The sequence below is a fragment of the Tamandua tetradactyla genome, chromosome 5 (assembly GCF_023851605.1).
Source record: "Tamandua tetradactyla isolate mTamTet1 chromosome 5, mTamTet1.pri, whole genome shotgun sequence".
In the NCBI taxonomy this organism is placed as follows: domain Eukaryota; kingdom Metazoa; phylum Chordata; class Mammalia; order Pilosa; family Myrmecophagidae; genus Tamandua; species Tamandua tetradactyla.
This window is the reverse complement of record NC_135331.1, coordinates 53,119,411-53,142,493: the sequence shown is the minus strand read 5'-3', so window position 1 is coordinate 53,142,493 and position 23,083 is coordinate 53,119,411. Positions and strand designations below refer to the sequence as shown.

General features: G+C 39.9%; 1 protein-coding gene across 4 annotated transcripts in view; it reads left to right on the top strand.

The window, feature by feature from the left end:
• VEPH1 (ventricular zone expressed PH domain containing 1) overlaps nt 1–23,083 on the top strand; it is a 261,065-nt gene that overhangs the window by 119,023 nt on the left and 118,959 nt on the right. For all 4 annotated transcript variants that reach the window (XM_077160878.1, XM_077160876.1, XM_077160877.1 and 1 more), the window contains one exon: nt 18,693–18,913. In XM_077160878.1, the coding sequence (XP_077016993.1) occupies nt 18,693–18,913 (221 nt within the window). The remainder of the gene's footprint in view (nt 1–18,692; nt 18,914–23,083) is intronic.

Sequence of the window (23,083 nt, the reverse complement as noted above, 5' to 3'; positions counted from 1 at the left end):
TCTTGTGTCACCGTGGAAACTATGCAATGACTCATGGCCATTTCCAGTATATGCTGGCACCCAAAGCACATCTTCTGGACAGAGAGTGTGCCTGGAAGAACCAAAGGGCAGAGAACACTGCTTCTGGGGCAACTGATGGGCTGCTGCCCTGGAGGTGGTACTTTCCTGGAGAGGTTGTATCTTGGTTCTTCACCATGGCAGGATTTTCCCATTCCTGTGCTATGCTCATTTGAGAAATAAGAATTAATATTTTATTAGATATGTTCTAAACATGGCAAAAATATGAAAGTCTTTTCTACTTTCTCAATGAGAAGATTGCAGTGGAGACCTCTCAAACAACAACACAAATGACTCTTTGGTAGGTCCTCAGGGTCCATTCCCAAACATACTTCAAAGTAATTCATATAAAGAGTTTAACATAGTCTGTAAAGTTCAACTAATAATAATAATAACAACAAAAATATAATTTAAAGCCTGCCTGGCAGTGGAGGGCTAAAGATAGAGGAATGTGCTTCTTTCTATTCTAATGCATCGTCTGCGGAATCACAAATTTCCTAAAAGTACAAGCTTGATCCTACTTCCTTGCAGAAAGTCTTCTTTTGGTCCATTCACTGTCTATAGGATACTATCCAACTTCTTTGGCTTGATCCCAATCTGCCTCACTAGCTTCAGTTCTTATCTGTTCAGTCTCTCCATTGTCCTTACATTTTGTCTACTCAAGATTTCACATCTTTCTCTGAACACACTATTAGCTCTGATTGTACATCATGATCTTCACAGCCTATCCTTCTGCCTGCAGAGTCCCTACGCCTCTCTCTACCTGGAGAACCGCTCTATACTCGTACCACACTGTGGACGCACCTCAAGTGTAGTACCAGCTGTGCCTTATTGTAATGTATCTGGCCATTTCTATTTCTCCACCACAGGCTCCCAAGGGCAGGACTCATATCTTACCCATATGAATCTACCTGTGGTCAAATGAATGAATGAGTACTCAAGAGTAGATGAATATATTTTAGGAGCTGCTCATTAGGAATTAACAAGGTTGGAGTCTCACTTGCCACTTTAATTCAATCAAGCCTTTATCTATTTCTTTGACATGACATACTTTTCACTGAAGGAAAAGGAGAAGGAAATATTCAGAGCAGGAGGTCTGTTGGTACTTCAGAAATACATAGCCTATCCCTGCAATCTAGCAAGTGAATGATGAAGATGAGGAAGATATGGAGTCATAAATCAGAGAGCATGTGATGAGGCCTGGCCGTCTATGATCCCCAAAGATTCTGGCTTCTTGGTAGGCAGCATAAGAGAAGGTGATGCTGAGAAGGATCACAGAAGGAGACTTTCAGAGAGGAAATCTCAGCAGGTAGCAAACTGGTTGAAGTACAGTTCTGAGGAGTAATATTCACCACTGCAGACTGAGCAGTGAGCAGCACCCAGGCTCTGTCTGCCAAGCATCCATCAGAAGAATGAGCTTGATTACCAAAGGGGCACCCGTGCAGCATACAAGATGTGTAGAGGGTGGGCTTGGGGTCAAAACTTCTTGGTTTAGATCGACTCAGCCACTCACCGCTGTGCGACTTTACATAAGTTACATAACCTCTCTTGACTCAGTTTCCTCATCTGTAAAATGGAAATAACAATATTATTTACCTTATAAGCTTGCTGTGAGGATTTAATGAGTTAAACCATATAGATCTGGCAAATGGTAAATATTCAATAAATGTCAGCACTTTAATGTATTATTCAGTGTTGCCCCAGGTTTTCTCATTTCATGTATTCCTGTACAGGCTAAAACTTAATCCTGACAGACTGAAATTAGGAAAGACAGCCCCCAAGTGTCTCTTCCCCCTTTCTTCAAGGAGAGGGACTAAATGGGTAGGTGTGCGTGCAAAAGTGCAAATGAGGACAGACAGAATCAAAATGAGGGGCCATAGAAGGACAATTGTGTGCATAACTTAAATGTATAAATTGGCTATACCTTTTTCTTTTTTTAGGAAATTACTGGGATATGTCGTTTTTTTTTTCCTCATGGGGGGGTGGGAAAGAATAAATACTTGCTTTACAATTATATTATAGACCATTATTTCTGGGGGGGGATAAAGGTAACAAACCAGAAAGCCTCATTTTGTGAAATTTCACCATTAAAAACAGGCCTTATTTTCTTGGGACACTGAAAGTCCGTGGCCTTCCGGAAAGGGTAGGTGGCACACAGCGCCCCAGCCTATAAATACAGCTTGCATAGGTTTGTAGCAATTTTTTTAGACTCTCATTAACAAAGCTGAAGTGGTTTAAATTAAATCCAGACCAGACTGATTTTTCTTGCCCGTGGAGGACTGAAGCAGAATATTTGTTTCTATTCTGGAAGTTTCAGGGTTTTGTTTTGTTTTTCATTCCTTCAACTTGAGCCATACAAGAGTTCTCTGCTCACTTATTTGGGTATTCCTGTAATTACAAGCCTCTTCCTAATTTGGATCAACATGGAAAAGAGACCCCCTTAGGAATGGGTTAATTTCTGTCTCCTTTTTTGAGACTGACTTGAATTCATTGTCCTACCCATCTCCATGTGAACACACTGAGACCTTTTATTTTAATAATCCATCCGCACCAGGACCTTGTCTCATTAAAAGGCACACGCTGGTACCCAGCATGTATGCCATAGCCATACTTCCCCCCAATGCCAGACGGACCAGGCAGCTCACCTATGCCCTGGAAACAGGGCTGAGATGCTTAAAAAAATGTCTTTTACAAATGATCTCATAGCACATGGAAGGATGCCACCGCCCCTTGTTTTTCCTTCGCTGGAGGCCAGCCGGCACCTGGGAAAGGATTCGATGGCGTGCCCTCTGCGCGCGGCCACTGCCACTGTGGGGGTTGCTGAATCCTGTGCCCTCTGCTTTGTTATTCTGCCTGACTGCAGCATGCTGGCTAAGCTCCAGGCGTGCTCATTGCATCCTCTCTGGGCCCAGAATCATGGACATGTTTCAAATCAAGAAGAGACACACGTTTCGCCCAGGTCCTGTTTCTGTGACATCCGGCAGATCTTCCACAAAAGCACTTTCAGAAGGAAAAGGAAGAGAATGACAAAGGCAGTGAGAAACCGCATCTACTGTCCTCATCCTGGCTGTTGAAAAACATCCTGAGAAATTGGGAACTGGATGAGTTGCACTTTAACTTGCAAATCAAGATAAAGACTCTGGGGCCATTCTAGGAGAGGAAGGACCTGTGAGTTACAACCACAATTTCCCCAAGGGTGGTAAATTTAGATAAAACTATGAGTAGACGCAAAATATACTTTCAGATAACAGTACTGCTATGCCATGGGCCATACCCTCTGTCTCCCAGTGAGATAGACTGAGTTCCTGATTCCTTCTGGGTGTGAGACCCAGGGCGGGTGACCCAGAGGAGAAAGCCACTCTCCCTCTGCCCATGAAGAGGTCCCTGTGGGTGGGGACAGGGGAGACGCACAAACAGATGATTAGAACTTTTTTTCAACTTTTTTATTGTATAGTATAACATATATACAAAGCAAAGTAATAAAAAAAAGCAATAGTTTTCAAAGCACTCTTCAACAAGTGGTTACAGGACAGATCCCACAGTTTGTCATAGGCTACCATTCCATCATTTGAGATTTTTCCTTCTAGCTGCTCCAGAATATAGGAGGCTAGAAGGCTTTAATATTTTTTATCACCACAATTGACTTTTTTTCTTTCTTTTTTGTGAAAAATAACATATATACAAAAAAAGCACTAAATTTCAAAGCACAGCACCACGATTTGCTGTAGAACATATTTCAGAGTTTGACATGGCTTATAATTCCACAATTTTAAGTTTTTACTAGTAGCTGCTCTAAGATACTGGAGACTAAAAGACATCAATTTAATGATTCAGCAATCATATCCATTTGTTAAATCCTATCTTCTCTGTATAACTCCACCATCCCCTTTGATCTTTCCATCCTTCTCTTTAGGGGTGTTTGGGCTATGGCCATTCTAACTTTTTCACGTTGGAAAGGTCTGTCACTAACAGATGATTGGAATGTAACTTAGTATTTGCTATTAATGAAGTCTGAACCAGGCTCAGAAGGAAGCAACTAACTCTGCATGGGGGAATTTGGGAGAATGCTAAACTTGATTTGTAGATGATAGGATTACATCAGGGGAAAAGAGAAGCTATCTACCAAGGGGACATAGTGTGTACAAAGGCAGGGAGCTGGGAAAAAGCCTTAAGTCTTCTGGCAATAATGAAGGGTTTCAAGTGCCTGGGAGCATTGATGAATAACGAAGAGGAAGGACAGAAATGAGGTGAGACAGTTGTAACAGGGCGAGACGATGAAAGTTCTCATCTTTTAGCAGACAATTCCTCTTTCTACCTTCTCTCACTCAATTTATTCAGTGCAGATGACCTTGGCACAACTTGTTGTTTCACTTCATAGTGCAGAAAATGTAACCCTACAGACCTCAGAGTTCTCCAAGAAACTAAAGAACAGGTCAAAGAACAAACAGACCCCACAAATAGTTGCTGAATGTAGGGTGAGAAATAATGGTTACATGTTGCAACAATTTTCAGCAATGCCTTGTAATTATCAACTGCAATTTGGGCCATTCAACTGAGCAAATCCACAAAGGATTCTCAGTTCTGTGAGCTGGGGAGACTTTGGCAAGCCCCCCTTACAGCTGCAGTAGCGTGGGGAAGGGGCCTCAGTCTCCCCTCAGAAGCTAAACCCAAGAGCGGTCAGCCTGGTCCCCACAGATGTGGTCTCCCCTCTCTTCAGAGGGGGGGCCCTGAATTTCTGACACCAGTGTCTATGAAGGAAATAAGCATGTCCCTCCCCCAGGAAAGGCAGAAAGCTACTTTGTGACTATCCATTCTAACCATGAGCTTAACAAGTGAATGAGTCCTGGATCTACGGAAAAGGACAACTGGGTTGAGGGGATAAAGCAGTTGCTAATTTAAATCCTGCTGTTCTTTTAAGATTATAGCCATAGTCTTTGCCCTGCCCATGTCCCTCAAGCCTTATCACCTCAGCAGGAACCAGCCACTTCTAACTACCAGCATCTCCAGTTCTCTGCCTTATTGCTTTGTCCGACTTCACAAGTCACTCTGCTAACACACAAGACAGTGTAGATGTGCTGAAGAATTAATACTATCAGCGGCTCTCAACCAGTGAAGGATATTTTTGAACTGCTTCCCTTCTCTGTCTTGCTCTTCTACTCCCCTGCTGGTTTCCAGCAGCTTCTAAATAAACTCCTTGCAGTTAAGTCTTTGACTCAGATCCAAGGTTGAAGGCATTTCTGTAACCTCAGAGACCTTTGCAATCTTCTCTGCTCTGAATGCTGGAGATTGCACATCTGTACTACTCAGTTTAGCATTTGATTCTGTTCTGGTCTTGTCTGCCTTCCATTCCTTTGTGTGTGTAAACACATACTTCCATCCCACTACAAACGCTTCGAAGGAAGGGACCATTTCTTACACCTCCTCATGCCCCCTGCACTGGCCATACCAACCATGGGCTCGAGGCAGGTGGCCCGCAGATACTTGCTGACCACAGAACTCAAATGCGGGCGCTGGGATTTGACTGTCAGACTTTTGTACTAATAGGTGGCAGCTGATGACATGACGGATTGTGTTTGAGAAGGGGCAGGAAAACCACAGATGTTGGGTAGTAGGCTGTGGTTAGTGGTTTTCAGGATCTATGGGGCTGCTTCCTGTGGCCCCCAGTATGGTTCCTGGACCAGCAACTTTGGACATCCCTCATGAACCTGAGCCAGAGGCTACATTTTAATGAGATTCCAGGTGATGTGTATTCACATTGCAATTTAAGAAACTCTGGTGTAAAAATCCCAGACCCTATAGTGTTTTGTTTTGGGTTTTTTTCTACTCTACAATTCCCCCAAGGGCTCTGGACATGCTCACATATATACATACATGTAAAATACATAAAATACACAGAGCCATATACCCAGAAGTTTACTTATAAAACCCACTTGTTTTAATATAAATAAATCAATATCCTTTGAACATTAGCATTCTTTGGCAATGTTAGGGTAAACAGGTACCCAGGGAACATCAAACATTATTTATGATACAATTCACGGACATTTATGACATGCCTGCTGAGTGCAAGGCATGGTAGAGTATACAAAATTAAATAAGATTCAGCCCATGTGCTGATCAGACAGGCTTTGCTTTTCATTCGCTTAGAAATGATTCTCCCGTTGGGCTGCATTGGCACTCCCTGTGTAATGATTTTAGAAATCATCACCCATCCCCCCCCCTGGGGAAGGGGGGGGGAGGGTGTTATTAATGACCAGTTACTCATAATATCAGAGAAGCCATGGACAAGATTTATTTTCTCTCAACTTTTGATTTTGATTTTTTTTTTTTGCATTCCTTGACTTATTGTATTTCAACCGGGATCTGGAAGCATTCCCAAAACTTCCTGCAGGATTTGACACAGTATCCCCAGTGATGTAAAGTTTTATTTCAGTTGTTCTCTCAAAAACATATGAAGAGTGCTGGAAAGCAGGTGCTGCACGGTCATGACTATACGGCTTTGGATTGATATTTATATTTCAGCCCTTTCCTTTACTCTATCAAAAAAAGTTGAAGCAGAACTTGTTCCATAGTGAGTAGGACTTGGGAGTTTGCTTCTACTTCAGGTGAACTGAACGAAAGTCTCTTAAAAGACATGGATCTGGCAGTTGGCTTATCAGCAATAGACTGTCACACTGAAATATTCATGTATTATAGTTCTTAGAGCATTCACTGTCGTCTACATGAATTATCAGAGCATTCACTGTCATCTACATGAATTATCAGGCAGGCCATAGAAAAGGAATATTTTGACATTAGTTTATTTCTCGTTAAGTAATAAATAATGCTGAAGTAAAGCAGCTGTTACTATCAACTGAGATTAATGGACTTGAGATGATTGAAAAATAAATGTTCTCAGAACCAAGGATGAGTCAATGACCTGGGTAATATTTCCCGACCTTCAATACTAAGTAGACCCGTAGAGTTTTAAATATCTAGTAATTCACCCAGAAAAGTGGAAAACAAACTTTCCCAACTATCTCACACCATTGAAATCTTTACGAAGTCTGGCTTATTTTAAGCAAGGCTTTTAGAAATCCAGAGATTATACCAAGCTCCTTCTTCTCTCCTCTACAATCTCTTCTATTTCTTCCTTCTACTCCCTTCTGTTTTAGAGCCCAAGCCTTCCTCAGCTGGAGACAGCAGTCTCTGAGAAGATGAGTGCTAGTTCCCTCCTTCTCTCATTCAAAGGTCCTTTCTTCATTCAAATCGCTTCCCAGAGCCCACCTTCTCTCCAATAGCTGTGCACTTTTACAGTAGTCTTTGCCTGCCAACTCCTTCTTCATGACTAATACGTACAAATTAAATTAGCAAGGCACGGGGATGATGGGGCTCACGGTAAAAGTTACACAAGATTTCCTGAAGGAAATGCTGTGCCTTCCTCCAACTTAGGAAATGTGACTGAAGGCATGATGCATGGATTTTAGCATCTCATACCGTAATGAAGTGACTCTTCTGTGCTTCTACTGAGAAATGTGACAAGATTAACCATGGGCCCCTTTAACATCTTAACACTATCCAAAATTTCTAAAAGGCTTCTTACCCTGCTCCACTGTTTCTGTAAAGGTAAGCTCACAGATGAGCTGAATGCAATTTGAAAAGTAATTATTTTCACCATGTTAGTATATTTCAAGTTTTTTTCTTTTTGAGCATTCCCTAACCAGAAGCACCTTCTAAAAGCCATCTTATTAACTGCAGTTTGTTTGCATATTTTTTATTTATGCCCTGCTTACCTCCAGAAAGAATTTCAAGCAGTTCACAATGAAATCGCAGTTGCTATGAGCCTAAAAATAAATAACCCAAGGCAAAATCAAGGAACTAAAAAGGTAGTGTTGGGGAGTTTGGGGGGCAAGCTACCAGAAAAACTATCAAACTTCCCCAGCTGAGGAAATCCCCAGTCTTCGGCAAGCTCACACTTTTGCAAAATACAGTTTATCATTTTCCTTCTCACTCTCCCTGATAAGTAATGAAATAATGCCCGTTCTAGTTTTTCAAATGCAGTATTTTGGAAGTTACATCTCAGCTGCCATGAATAAAACATACTGGCTCTTTCTTTTATAAGTAAGTAAGTACAGAGAAAGGCACCTTGTAATTAAAGTTTTAATCTTCATTCACTGGAACTTCCACCCAAACCGGCTGAATAAAGGAAGTAAATTATGGAAAGTTTAATTGTAGCTGATGTATAGTTCAACTGAGTTAAATCTTACCATATTGTTCCTTTCCCTAATGAGCAAAAACCGCACACTTGTTTTTTCTCTGCAAAAAGTTCAAACACAATTAACTAACAGCTTTTCTTTCTTTCTTTCTTTCTTCCTTTCTTTTCTTTATTTTTTTGTACTCATAACAAGCATCTTTCTTTAAAATGGTTTCGTGATTGGGCTAGATGATCTTTACTTTTTTCTCTCACTCTGATTGTACCACATTTACTAAACAGATATGTGTAATTAAAGATGGGCTGCTTCTTTGAGTTCTCTAGAAGTTTTCAACCCTACAGCCCCCAATAGTCTTTCAAAACGTTTGTTTTAATTGAAGCCAAAGATATAGTGGAACCATTGTTCAGGATAATCAATGAGGAGTCATTTACATGAGGGGACTATGGGTGGCGGGAGAAGAAATTCTGGCTCAATATAATTCATTCTGGGTCCCTTGAGCTCACACAAAAGATCTACCCTTAAGGGGCTAAGTTCCCAAGCCCCCAGTTTTGAGAGAGTAAATCAGAACTATAGAACCTCTAAATCTTTTATCAACCCTCAAAGTAACACTATGCTCAAAGCTCAAATTAGATGGACTTCCTCAAGCTTTAAAGTCTGGAAGAATTAGGGGTTCAATGCAAAGAAAAGATGCTGGAAAGTGGACTCTCTGCACAGATGAAGAGGGATTGGATTTTTAAATACAGAAGTGCCACTGAATGCTATTTGGGGGAGAATCATTTTGAATTACAAAACTTCATTTAACAACATACCGTGTCTAGTTTTCTGCCCTTTCAAAAGTGCATAATGCTAAGGACACTATTTGTTTGCACTGTTGTCTCCGATTTCCACTTCAAATCCCAAGTCAATTTCATTCAAAGACTCAATCATCTTTCTGAGGAAGACATAGTATGTGCCACCTTTAAACAAACTTAAGCTATAACTGCTTTATAAATATAAAAATTTTACTTGTTTCTTTTTCAAGGGTGGGGGTTTACTTTAGTATTCTGTGCCAAATGCATAAAGTTGAACTGAGTCCAATTTATCCTTAATTTTTGCCATGTAATGAAATTTAAGATTCATTCAAAACAAAGGATACATCTGTTTTCATCAGCTGCTTCTTAACTTTTATTGCCAGGATTTATTTTTAAAAATTGTTTTGCCCTGACAGTATTGTTTTACTGGGATGATTTATTACTTCATATGCCCACAGAAACCGTGTGTCCCTGAAAGCATGGAAACAATGAAAAATAATAAGGAAAAAATGGGAACTTATTCCATTTACATTGGACTAAGTGATTATTTGTAATATGTAAATGTGTTTAAATTTTGCTGATCAGCTGGAAGAAAAATATATTCAATTACACCAAGCTGATATACAGAAAAATTGTTACATGATCAAAGGATAAAAGAAATGAAGAATGTGACTTTGGGGAATGTTATTTTAAAAAGCAGCTCAAAATTGGAGGACTAGCCACCTAAGGGAGACATTAACAGAGTTTTTGCTGCTTTAGTTTCTGCTTTGTTCCCCAAATAAGGATTTGGGGCAGCTTGCCCTCTCAATGTTCTGTTAAAAAAAATTGAATCTTAGCTTTTGATATGATAAACTAAAAATATTTGGTGTCCACTCTCTTTGCAAATATTTTGCATTGCTAATGTTTTAGAAGAGCATAGATAGTCCTGCTTAGCATAATTTTAAGTGATGAAATTTTATTAATTATTCAATTAACTTGGATTTTCACAGATTAGCTTCACCCTTACTGCCTTGAGTGTTTCAATAACAGCAACTTTTTCAGAATTGAGAATGTTATAACAGCAGAATATTTTTACTCAGAAACAGGAAAAGATTGAAAAAGACTGGGAAGTAATGGCACAGGGGAAAGGATCTGCAACTAGAGATAATTGTAGATAATGAACTAAAATTGCATTTTGGTGACTAAGAAGATTTTAAGTTGTACAAAACATTTTTTTTAATATATTATATATTCACATACCATGTAATCATACAAAGTGTATAATCAATGGTTCTCAGTATCATCATATAGCGGTGAATTTATCATCACAGTCAACCTCCTTTTTCTTTTTTGTGAAAAATAATGTATGTACATAAAGCAATAAATTTCAAAGTACATTGTGACAATTAGTTGTAGAACAGGGCTTCAGAGTTTGATATTAACTACAATTCCACAATTTTAGGTCTTTATTACTAGCTGCTCCAAGATGCTGGAGACTAAAAGAAACATCAATATGATTCAGCACTCATACTCATTTGTTCAGCCCTACCTTCTCTATTTAACTTCACCGTCACCTTTGATCTTTCTTCCACTCTTTAGGGGTATTTGGGTTTTGCCATTGTAACTTTTTCATGTTGGAAGGGGCTGTCAATAATATGGGAAGGGGGATGGAACTAGTTGATGTTCTGGAGTGGCTGGGTCCTCTGCATTTCAGGACTTATCTGGTCCAGGGATGTATCTGGAAGTTGTAGGTTTCTAGAAAGTAACCCTAATGCATGAAACCTTTGTAGAATCTCAGATAGAGCCCTCGGTGATCTTTAAGGTGGCAGGAATGGTTTTGATTGGAGTTTGGCAAACTGTGATAGGTAGCAATGTATTACTGAAACTTGCGTAAAGAGTGGCCTCCAGAGTAGCCTCTCGACTCTATTTGAACTCTCCCAACCACTGTTACCTTATTTGTTATATTTCTTCTCCCTCTTTTGGTCAGGATTGTCGATCCTATGATGCCAAGGCCAGGCTTATTCCTGGGAGTCATCTCCCATGCTGCCAGGAAGATTTTCACCCCTGGATGTCATGGCCCATGTAGGGATGAGGGCAATGATTTCACTTGCAGTTTCAGAGCTGTTGCCCAAGACTGGGGTGGGTGTTGGTGGTGATTTTCAAGATCAATAATAATTACTGTATGCCAGGCAATCTCTTTCTGTCCAGATTTGAGGTGCTCATGGGGCGGAAACCAACTTGACATGCATTTCAGTCAAGGAAGTTAGGCGAGAGGTCCGAGAAGCACGGACAGGAGCAGCCAACTTTGACTGGGAGAGTCAAGCAGGGTTTCACCGAAGAGGAGACGAGACATTTGAATTAATGTAAAGATGTGTACAGGAATGTACAAAGAAGAGTAGCAGAGGAACGGCTTTCAGGAGGCAAAAGTGTGCCCTAATGGAAGCCATCTGTTTCTGATGGAAACCGAATTGTTAATAGAAGTACAGAAATAGAAAAAGACTTTGGGCGGTATTCTTTCAAAATGGTTGTGAATACCTAGTCACAACCAATTCCAAAAATAAATTGGATTGTATTATTTCCAGTTAACACTGCTTCATAATTGTCTTACCAAGCACATCAGGATCTATTAAGAAGAGAACTCAGTCTCTTCTTTGACTCTTTCATAATCACAATTCTCATTCAGGGAAGGGCCTCCTAAGTCAGTGCCCCAAACCAAATGGAGCCCTTCTTTTAAAGCATCTTTGTATTTCTTTTATGGCAAGAAATGAGAAAGGAAAAAGAAACTTAAAACGTGCTTGAGAATATGTCAGTGCTATCCACAATTTTCATATTCTGCTGTAAACCACCGAACAGCAAGCAGGAAAGCACACGATTATCTCTAGTCTTCCATCTGGACACCCAAGTTGGTCTCCATCTACAAAGTAATCTGTAGTGGGGTGAAAAAATTAAAATGAGGCTGAAAAACTGAGCTCACATGGATTTGAACATATAGTATGTTGCTAATGAAGGAAAGTTTCAATCAATTTAAAGGTAATAAGAAATTGTGCCTGTGGTGGAAATTAGGTGGAGACTTAAAACTTGATCTGAATCCGGTGAAGCTGAACTTCCATTTCTCTGGGCATGTTTCTAACAGATGAATGGAAAATCATCTTAATCATTTGGGTTTTCTTCCAGGATTCTGACCAGTCAAGGTGAAAGCAGATATTTTTCCTTTATAGGTGATGCAGAGAATCTGAGAGATATTTATGACAAGGTACATATATAGTGATATATCATCATATTCACTGGTAACCTGAGTCTGTTGAGTAGAGTCCTCTGAACTGAAATAATTTCCCACCTTCCCATAGATTCCAGAGTAGGGAGATCAATCATCTTGGTTTGAGAGGTTTCCTGGGATGTAGGGCTTTCAGTGCTAAAAACAAGGAATATCCTGGGCCAACTAGAAATAGTTATTTCTCCTATTCCAGAGCCTCTCAGTTAAAGAAGAATTAGGGTGGGGAAGAGGCCAGTACAAAACCTTTCAACCCTTTCTCTAGAGGTTGCGTCTCCACCATCATCAGAGAAGAGACTCTCATGGAATAAATATTTCTCCATGCAGTTAAGCATCACTGGTCCTGATCAAGTTTTTGTTTTGTTTTTTGTTTTTTTACATGGGCAAGCACCAGAAATCGAACCCAGGCCTTCAGCATGGCAGGTGAGAACCCTGCCACTGAGCCACCGTTGCCCCTGCTCAAGTTTCTGACAGCTCCTAAGCAAAGCCTGGGGTCACCTTGGCAAAACTTTATTGAGAAAGCATTAACATCAAGCTCAGTTGCATTTCATTTCTCATGGTCCATCTCTTATGGCTTCTTTGGTGGATGTGGAGACTTCCAAAGAGTAGAGCTGTGAAGAGAGAAAATGTTTGGGCCCAGTTTTGGCCTAGTAAAAAAGCAAGAATAATAGAGAACCAGGAAATAAAATATTTTCATTAATGGTCAAGTATATTATTTCCTATTACTCCTCTGTAAACTGTTGAGGCTTAAGTGGGAAGGAAAGTGTGGATTGTAGATCCAAATCCATATATCCTAAATCAGAAAATTCACAAATTTTCAGATGTAGGTTCTCAATCCCCTGGTTGCACATTAGAATCATCTAGGACATTTTTAAAATGCCTATGCCTGTACTCCACCCTTTCTAATAAAATTAAATGGGAATGAGGGTAGGGAAAAGCTAATTTACTGAGTGTTAGATTTGTTCTAAAACTTGCCACATGCTTCTAATGTTCAGCCAGGGTTGAGGACTATCAACTATGAAGATAATGTTGAAAAGGGGTAAAGGGGTCTCAGAATTCTTCCAGGTTCAGAGGAAAGAGCATTGAACAGTTATCCCTTCCACATCCATGGGGCTTAGGGGCACAGCACCCTGTGGTCTGGAAAATCCACATAAAAAGGTTTTTTTCAGGGCTTCAGGAAATTCCCTGGCTGCAGACATTGCCTCTCCTGTGACTTTTACATTGCATAGGCTAAACTTGTTCTTAAAAAATTCAAACCAGCCTTTGCTGGCCTGAAAATCCATTAAAGTAGAACCTTCACCTCATCTGCAGCTTCTGCAAAACTTCCCCTAAAATTCCCATTTAATTTTTTATGAAGACCTGCGATATATAGGAAGCACAATGGGGAAGTCGCGATGTGGAAGGATGAATGCAACCAGTCGGTGATGCCTGCCGTGGGTGGAGGAAGAGAGAATTGCAGCATACAGAACTGTACTGAACAGGTGGTTATCAGTCTTGACAAAGTAGAATTCAGACTCTGGAATCAGACATCTTGATTCAATCTTGGCTCTTCCAATGACGATTCTATTGTGTATAAGATCTTAGTCAAGTTCTTGTCCTTTTGAAAGTCAGTATTTGGATCCCATTTTCCGAAGTTGTTGCAAGGAATAAATGAGGAAGCATATGTCAAGTACTGGCCCCTGGGGATGCTTAATAAAGGGAAAATATCATTATTACAACCAATGCACCACACTTTTCACTTTTGGCTTCTTCCTGAGTTGTATTCTCTTATCATGACATAGGACAACAGAGAAGCTTTATGAGATAGGAATAGTAGTATTTTAAAATAAAATGACAACACAATAAAAAGGAATGATATGGCTAATGCAATTTTATAAACCTATAATCTAACTCAGGGGTCACAAAATTGCTGCCGCTGGACCAAAACCAGCCACACCCATTTCTTTACTTATTGTCTTTAATGCTTTCCCGGAACTGAGGTTAAATAGCCCAGAAAGCCAAAAATATTTATTATCTGTCCCCTTATGAAAAAAGTTTGATGACCCTTGATTCTAGTTCATCAATTTTCAATGTGATCCATGGACTCTTGAGACCCCTTCAAGGGATCCATGAGGTCAAAGCTATTTTCATAATGACTAAGATATTATTTTCCTCTCTGCTGTGTTGACATTTGCATCGATAGTACAAAAGCAATGATGGGCGAACTGCTGGTCCCAATGGCACCAAACTCTACTCATAGTCATTGTATTCTTACATCACCACACACTTACAAGCAGACAAAAAATAATCCAGTTTCACTTAACTCAGGGTTTTTTACTGGGACTTTGACATTTGAGGCCAGGTAATTCTTGGTTGTAGGGGGCTGTCCTGTGAATTGTAGTATGTTTAGCAGCATCTCTGGCCTCCATCCACTGGATGCCATTGACCCTCTCTCCCACTCTTCTGGTTGTGCTGACCCAAGAATGCCTCCAGACATTACCAAATGTCCTCTGAGGAGCAAAATTGCTTTCCTTCTTCCCCCTGTCTGCCCTTGCCTGCCTTGAGAACCACTGACTTAACTTGATGAAGCAGTAATACTTACTAATTTTATTAAATTTCAACCCTTAAGTACACATCTCTTTAATGTTCTGTGTGACTAAATAGAAAGTATGTATTGGCTCAGCACTTCTGCATATTGAAGTGCAGTGGTGTCTTGAGAAAAAGCACCTGTGCCATTGGGTTGTCAGCTAAACTAGCCACTTTATTCATTGAACACTGTTTTTACTTGAAAAAATGACCAACAAACTATGGTTATTCCATACTTGGATATCTGGTAGATGTTATCTTGAAAATTAATGAAGGGAGCCTTTCCCATCAAGAAAACAACGGACAGTATTTGTTGTCAATGATGAAATTTGAGCTTGAAATAAAAAATTAGAAATTTGGAAAATCTGTGTCTGCCACCGTGAATGTGACAGTTCCTCAATACTTAAAGACTTTTCTTATGAGATCAGTGGTGATATTAATAAATACAATTTTTTAAATAACGTATGATTAAATGCATCAATATTTGAAAGATATGTGTAACTTAGTGATCTGATATTCTGCTAAATCACCAATGCTTAAGTTACAAAATCATGGGTGAGTAAAAGATACATTCAATTTGCAAGCGACACCAGTGGAGTTTAATGTAATAAGATACAAAAAGTTGATTACTATTGTCCATAGCAACTAACCTGTAAGGGACTACCACTTGTTGAGTTTTTGGTGTAGTATTATCAAAGATGAATATCTACAATTATCAGGGCCTTAAAAGTTCTTCTTTTTCTAACTACATCTCTGTGTGAGGCCAGATTTAACAGATTAGATACAGAAGTAGGTGTGAAACTATAGCTGACTTCTATTAAACAGTCACCAAAGACATTTGCAAAGCGATAGAGCAATACCATTCTTCTCACTACATTTTGTTTTGGAAAATGTTATTTTTTCTTGAAAATCTGCTATTTATTTAACATGTAATAGTTTTATTATTGTTATTTTGAAATGAATTGATAATTTTTTTAATGTTTCAGTTTTAAACTTCTAATATGGTAAATATCAATAGATAAATGCCAGACAAACAAAAGCTCTTTGGAGTCCTCAATAATTTTAAGAGGTTAAAGGGGTCTTGAGGCCAACAGGTCTGAGAACTACTAGCCTATTTTGTATTTAATGAGTATTTACCATGTTTACATCACTTAATCAAAACTAATTAAATGAAAAGGGCCATATAACTCTGACAATGAACAAAATATAGAAAAGAAGAGTGGAAACATGTTTCATTGGTGGTTTGGGGTTTTTTGAGGGAGTAACTGAGGATATAGCCAGCTAGGGTACAGCTCTAGAGATTGAAAGGGCATGTGTGACCTCAAATGAGTTACTCTTCTCTCTGTGCCTCAGTTTCCTTCTCTCCAAAATGGCAGCAATCATAGCATTATTGGGAGGATTGCAAGAGTAAAAACTAGAGACCATGTAGAATATGCTTGGCACTTACAGTATTTTATGAGGGTCAGCTATTATTATTTTAATAAAAATTAATTAGTTGATGTCAGAAAGGAAGGGGTCAAGCCCACAGTACCGTACAGTTCTCTGCTGGCCCTGTCCCCACAGTGGGGTGACTGAAAGCATAAAAATGCAGTCACTAACCCCCAGAGATAAAATGTCCTGGAATAAAAAAGAAATAGAAAAGAAATTGGAACCTCCTAACTCACTTCTCCCTCTTACATCACACTTACTAATCCAAAATTGCATCTGTTACCCCTGCGAGGTACATGGATGTGCTCCAAAGAGCAAACAATGTGAGGTTGGCTTAGTTTCATATGTTAGTTCCAGAGCAGTTATAATCTTTCTTATTCCTATACTATGATTAATTTCCCCTTCACTGGAGTTTCCCACCAGCTCAGTTTGGCTGCCAGAAGATCATTCAGGTTTCTGTTGATTTCGGCAAACACGCATACAGCCACCTTCACCTTTAGGAAGAAGTATGCCTTAAAAAAAGATCTTGGTGGTTTTTACAGTGAGAAGGGTTCTTAATCAAACTATCAAGAACACTTCTTAGATAAGTATATGAAAATGTTTGTGGAATGGCTAAAAAAAGAAAATATGCTGAAGAAGAGTCTGAGTCTGAAGCCAAAGTTCCCTGAAATTTGAAATTACATTTCAGCAGGACAAACAGTAGATAAAATATCAAATCTCCTGAGTCCCAGTTCCTAAATATTCCTACATCCCTGTATCAAGTTGGACAAAATTTTACTTTAATTATTTTTTCATGAGAGTGTTGGGTTTATATTCTAAAACCTTGTTGAACGGAAATATCACCTTCTCTGTAAGATCTGACTTACACTACGTATAATTAACTCCTCTCCTTGGAACTTCCCATTCTCCTTTACTTTTTTTTAAGGCACCTTTTTTTCATCCAATACATGCTATATCATGCATATGTATTTTGTTTATTGTCCATCTGCCTCTTATGGTGGCATAGAATTTTGTCCTTTTTCTTCAGTGTTGTGTTTCTAGCTTCTAAAACAGTGCCTGAAATATGGTACTTTCACATCCCACATTTGCTTGTAATTGGGGAATAGAAAATGTCCCTTTGATTCACTGCATATCATGATTCACTCACCAGGTCATCGCATGAATGAATGTGTCTATGTTGCAAAAAACTATTAGACTTAGGAACATTTAAGTGTTCTTAGGCAACTTGCAGTTGTACGAGCCAAGGAATGAAACAGGCACTGTCGAGAACTTGTTCCAATGGTCTCACTTTCCTGTATTGTTATCCTTTAATGAATAAATCTCTTCAACTAATTGTCCAGTTCATGATTTTGCAATCCTCTGTCTTGCACAACCAAACAGAATGCAATTTTTTAAGGGGTTGGCAGGTGTACCCCACTTCCCTAAGAGATGTATTCCTGGGCAATTTTGCAGGAAGTCAAGTATTAAATACTAGGGAACTTCATTACTTAAATCTGTTCTATAAAATACATTTCTAATAAGGCACAGAATTTCTTTGAAGCTACATACTTTATTTGTAAGGTGATATTTTTGCACATAAGGTTTGGTTAAATCAGTGAATCGAGACACACGTACTGGGTGTAGACACTACAGGCTCAGTTCTGTGCCAGGTGGATGACTGAAGTGTAGGAAGTAGCCCCTTTGGGAGACTTGACTGGTACATGTAACAATTGGGAAATTATAAATGAAAGGGGGGATTGCAAGCCCCTTGAAGTCAAGGACCTCCTCTCCTTCACCTTTCTCATCTAGAGTCTAGCAAAGGCGCATTATAGGGCTTCAACACATCCTTGCTTATTAAACGAAAGCATAAATAAATGATCAAGCGTAATTAAGTACTAAACAAGATAGAAAGCATAGTCTTTAATGCAGTGAAATTTAGACAGTAGGTCTCACTGGTGTTGACTTCATGAAGGAGACAGGACAGGAATCACATCTTGAAGGAAATTAAGGTTTCAAAAGCTAGAACATAAGAAAAAGGGAATTCCTGAATGGAGACGTTATTTAAACCTGTACACATATGAATTAAAAGAATTTTGATCATCCATTTCCAAAATATATTTATTTGTAATTATACATATGTTCTACTGCACTAATATTATAAAAAAAAATTAAATAGACAAAAGGAGAACTTTAAAAGGGGAGTCAAAGATGAAAAATCCATGTTTTAAATTGTTTTTATTTCATTTATTAATGGCATGTCATTATCAGGGAAAAAGTTTTAAACCCCAAAAGAAACAGACACCGAGGGGCCATGAATAAAACTTATTTAGCTTTAGCTAGCTTTCCAATCAGGTTCTTTATAGAATTTTCATTCACTTATGAGGGAACTCTGATTTTCTTTTCACACATCTACTCTTTCTCTCTTGGCAGGAGAGAGCCAGGAGCTGCCTGACATACCTGGTGGGCCAGCTAGCCAACATGGAGCATTCGTTTCATCATATTCTCCTGCTGGAGATCAAGAGCCTCACGGATGCCTTCTCTTCCATCCTGGGTCCTCAGAGCAGAGATATCTTCCGTATGAGCAACAGCTTCACTGCCATTGCCAACCTCCTTACCCGACACCTGGAAAATGCCAAAGCTGGAGGTGACAGGTGAGCTGTAGTTTTTGGGTGTCCCCAGGATCTGCTGTGAACCCATCGCACAGAGAGCAATGCTTCCCCGTGAAGGTCTGAAACATCCCAAGGAAAGCCAACCTCCTATCTCAGCATAGACTAACTTCTGAATAAATTACAGCATTTGCCAATTTTTTTCCTAAATTCATGGAAACCAGAATGTTTTAAAAAAAAAGTTTTAGAATGTGCATAAAATATACTAAAAGAATAAGACTGTAGTAAACAATAATATTTATGTCACTCATTTATTCATTCAACAAGCATTTAATGATTGCCGACTGTGTACTGGGAACTCCTGCAGGAGTTAGACATGTATAAAGAGATAAGACATCATCTCTGCCCCAGAGTTCACTGTCTAATAGAAGACACAAACATTTAAGTGCATAGTTACAAAATAGTGGGTAAGTGACACTAATTTAGATGGGTTCCGGGAGTTTGGGGAACACAGAGCTGGTGGTATCTGCATCTGCTTGGAAGGGAGAGGGGTGGGAAGCTGGCATCAGGGAAGGCTCCCCTGAGGAGGTGATATTTTGGATCAAGCCCTCAGAGATGGTGAGGTCACATCAGGCTGTCTTTTGGGCATCCTGTGGAAGAGCTCAGCACTTTCTGGAAACAGACATCATTTTGTATTACTGGAGTGTGTGCTACAACGAGAGCAATGTTAGGAGATACTGATAAAGTGGTAGTTAGGGGGCAGATCACATACCTTCTTAAAGAGTTTGGATTTGGCCCCATCGTTAAAAATGAAGAGTCATTGTGGGAGTTTGTACATGGCAGGATATGATGAGGATCCACATTTTAGATGTTCACTCTGGCCCAGGGCAGAGATAGTCTCAGGAAGAAGTAGACTAGGACCAGGGTGAATGAGGGAAGGGCAGGAAATGATCCACTGGTGTTGACCATGAGGAAGTTATTGATCATTGTGCTGCATGAACTGTCAGTGGCATCACCAGGCAGAAAACAGAATGGGAGGGGCTGGAGGGGGAGTGGGAAACAATGCCCCAAACTGAATCTTTCTAGAAGTTTGCCTGGAGAAGACAATAATAACTGGGTAAGATTGCTCTATTTCGAATCAGGAGAAATTTGAAGACTTGTGACCTTTAGAAGTGAAGTTACAAAGTATTTTCACACATGCAATCTCACTTGATCCTCAGAACAGTCTGTCAAGGAAGGAAAGGCAGATATCATTATTCCTATTCTACAGAAGAAGAAACAAAGCTCAGAGAGTGGTTAAGTATCTTCGGAAGGTCTCACAGTGAGTAAGCGATGGAGTTTGGATTCGAACCCTGGCCTTCGTCCTACAGAGCCTGTGCATTGGAAGGGAGTCAGCTCCAGAGAATGGGCAGGATCCGTTTGGGACTAACATCAAACTCTGTGAGTTTGGGGATAACAAATGATGCAAACCATTTCCACGGTACTGAATAAGGATTCAAAAAACACAAGATGCCATCTGGACAAAACAGTGAGCTTTCAGTCACAAGGTCCACGTTATGGCCAGCATGGCCCAGGGCTTGAAGCTTCCAGGAGGTGTAAGGTAGCATCCCTGCCCTGGAGGGGTCCACAGGCAAAGTACGCGATGGAGCTTTGGTGGAAGTGTATACAGCGGGCTATGAAGCATGAGAGATGTATTGGCCAAGAGCTGGGGAAGTGGAGGATGCTTCACAGAATAAGTGAAATTTGAGTTTATTCCGTATTTATTGGGATCTTCCATGAGCAAGGCATTTTGCTAGGCACTAGAGTAAATTGCATGAGTGAATGGGAGTTCTCCAGAGAAGGGCAGGATGGATGCTCCAAAGAGAGAGAATGGCACATGCAAAAATAAAAGGGCATAGAAATGTGTGACCCAGACCAAAGAAAAGCACGTAGTTCAACATGACTGGAGCAAATATGTCAATGGTAGAGTGGGACAGTACGTTGAAAAGTTAAGTCACAGGCAGAATATCAGAGGCCTTACATGCTGTGTGAGGAGGCAAGGGGTTTGTCCTACAAGCAATATGGGAAAAACGTAGAAAGATTTTAATCCAAGGACTGCTGATAGATCCTAGCACAGTAACTAAGATATGGTAGGCACTCAAGAAGTGTTTGTTCACCAAGAGAACAGATGAATGAAGAAGCACTGGGGAGCACTGGAGTGTTTGGCTGGAACAGCAGGCTGGCAAGAGATAAAGTGGCTAGGAAGCTTTGGCTAGAGCTTTAACAGATGGCAAGGGGGGAACCGATGACATCAGGGCACATCACTATGGTGAGAGAGCTTGGGATGGCGAGGAGCTGACCTCTAATGGGATGTGGGTAGGAAGAAAGGGAAGAGAGTGGCTGAAAACCCAGAAGTATCAAGCTTTGAGTGACTGCTTAGCCGGAAAGAAGCAGGTAGCAGGAAGGACCCCACTGGGAGGATATCTTAGTCCCAATATACACAAAAAACATCACCTGGCCAATGTGGTCACGAAGGTCAACCCACAGCTATTTGTCTGACGAAGATCAATCGCCAAAGCCCTTTTCTCTCAGCACTCTAGTTTTAATTGATCTTATACAACTCTGACTGTTGTGCCTGGCTCAATTTTTATATCAGAGTTTTCTCCACCTTAACTCTATTGATATTTTGGGCTAGATTATTCTTGGTTGTGGGGGAGGGGGTCTGTCCTTTATAGTATAGAACGTTTAGCAGCGTCCCTGACCTCTGCCCACTAGTTGCCTGTCGCACCCCCTCCCCTAGTTGTGACCATCAAAATGTCTCCAGACGTTGTCAAATGTCCCTTGGGAAACCAAGTCACCCCCAGTTGAGAACCAGTGCTAGATACATATACTGCTTAAAAATAGCACTTCCACAGACCCATAACTTGCATAGCAATGGCCTAAATGTGGCAGTTTTCAAGAAATTCATGGTCAGCCTTATGGAGGGATGGTTTGTCATTTATATATAACCACAATGTCACTGTTGGCTAATTTCCAGTTTCAGAAATGTGTTTATGGTCTCTGCAGCTGGGGTTTGGTGGGCCATTTTATATCCTGTGCCCAGTCAGCTTGCTTACTTCTTCCTGTGATGACTGACATGTTTCAAAAGTAAAAGCTAAGGTATATTTTCTGGTCTGTTGTCCATCGCTCTCTATTGCTTCAACAAATGCAAGCTTTCAAGAAGCCATTTACAGGTGTCATTTTTTTATACGTGTGAAAAAGGCTTGTATAAAGGAAGAAAAAGATGTATAAGGTGATACTTGGGTATTTTAATAGGAAAATTTATCCTTAATAAATAGGCCCAATGCAATTAGCAATAAACTATTTCCCCAAGAAAAGAACTTATGAGATATGTAGGTTCGAGTTAAAAAAATAAAATCTCACTAGCAAAATAGGAGCCCACATGTATGAGTAAGCAATTAAGGACCTATTTCCTTTACTACTTTTCTGAGAAAATAAATAAATAAAATGAAAAATTAAGCGTGAAGAGATAAAAAGGTCACTTCTCACCTTGCATATCACCACCACCAACACTTAAATCTCCCTCGGTTCAAAATACTTCTCCCAGTTCAACACTTGCTGTCAATCTTCTTCTAATTGACTTCAATTATTTGGTGGGAACCTCAAAACACTGGTGTGGACAGCCAGCCTTTTGTATGAACTGCACATCCTCTCTGGGTCGGTTGCTATGGCTTCTCTCCCAACATCTTTTCCCTGAATAGCCTTCCTTATTACCACGTAGCTTCAGTCATTTTAATCTGTGCCCCACAAAGCAGAGTGGTCTACTCTTTTGTCTAAAGCATACAACAAAACCTGATCCTTGCAATAAAAGGGGAAATAAATAAGTGAGGAGAGCTTGAAAGAAAATTCAAGATGATAAAATTCAAAACAGATGTCATCTAATTTACAAATCTGACACATAGCCCAGCGGGCCAGATTTTAGACTTCAGGCCAAAACTACAAGATAATCAAAAGAAAGACAATTAGCTTCCTAGAGAGAATGAAAAACTAATGCAGACAGGCGCCGTCATTGTGCCAAATGACTCTGAAAAAAAAAAAACCGGGTGAGTTTTATTCGATGCATCAGGTAAACACACTTGCACTTTTCCTGCTCCTCTATTTTAGAAAGAATGCTGGTATATAAATAATAAGCCAAGACAGACTAAATAACAGGATAGCCAAGCAAAGCATTTAGAG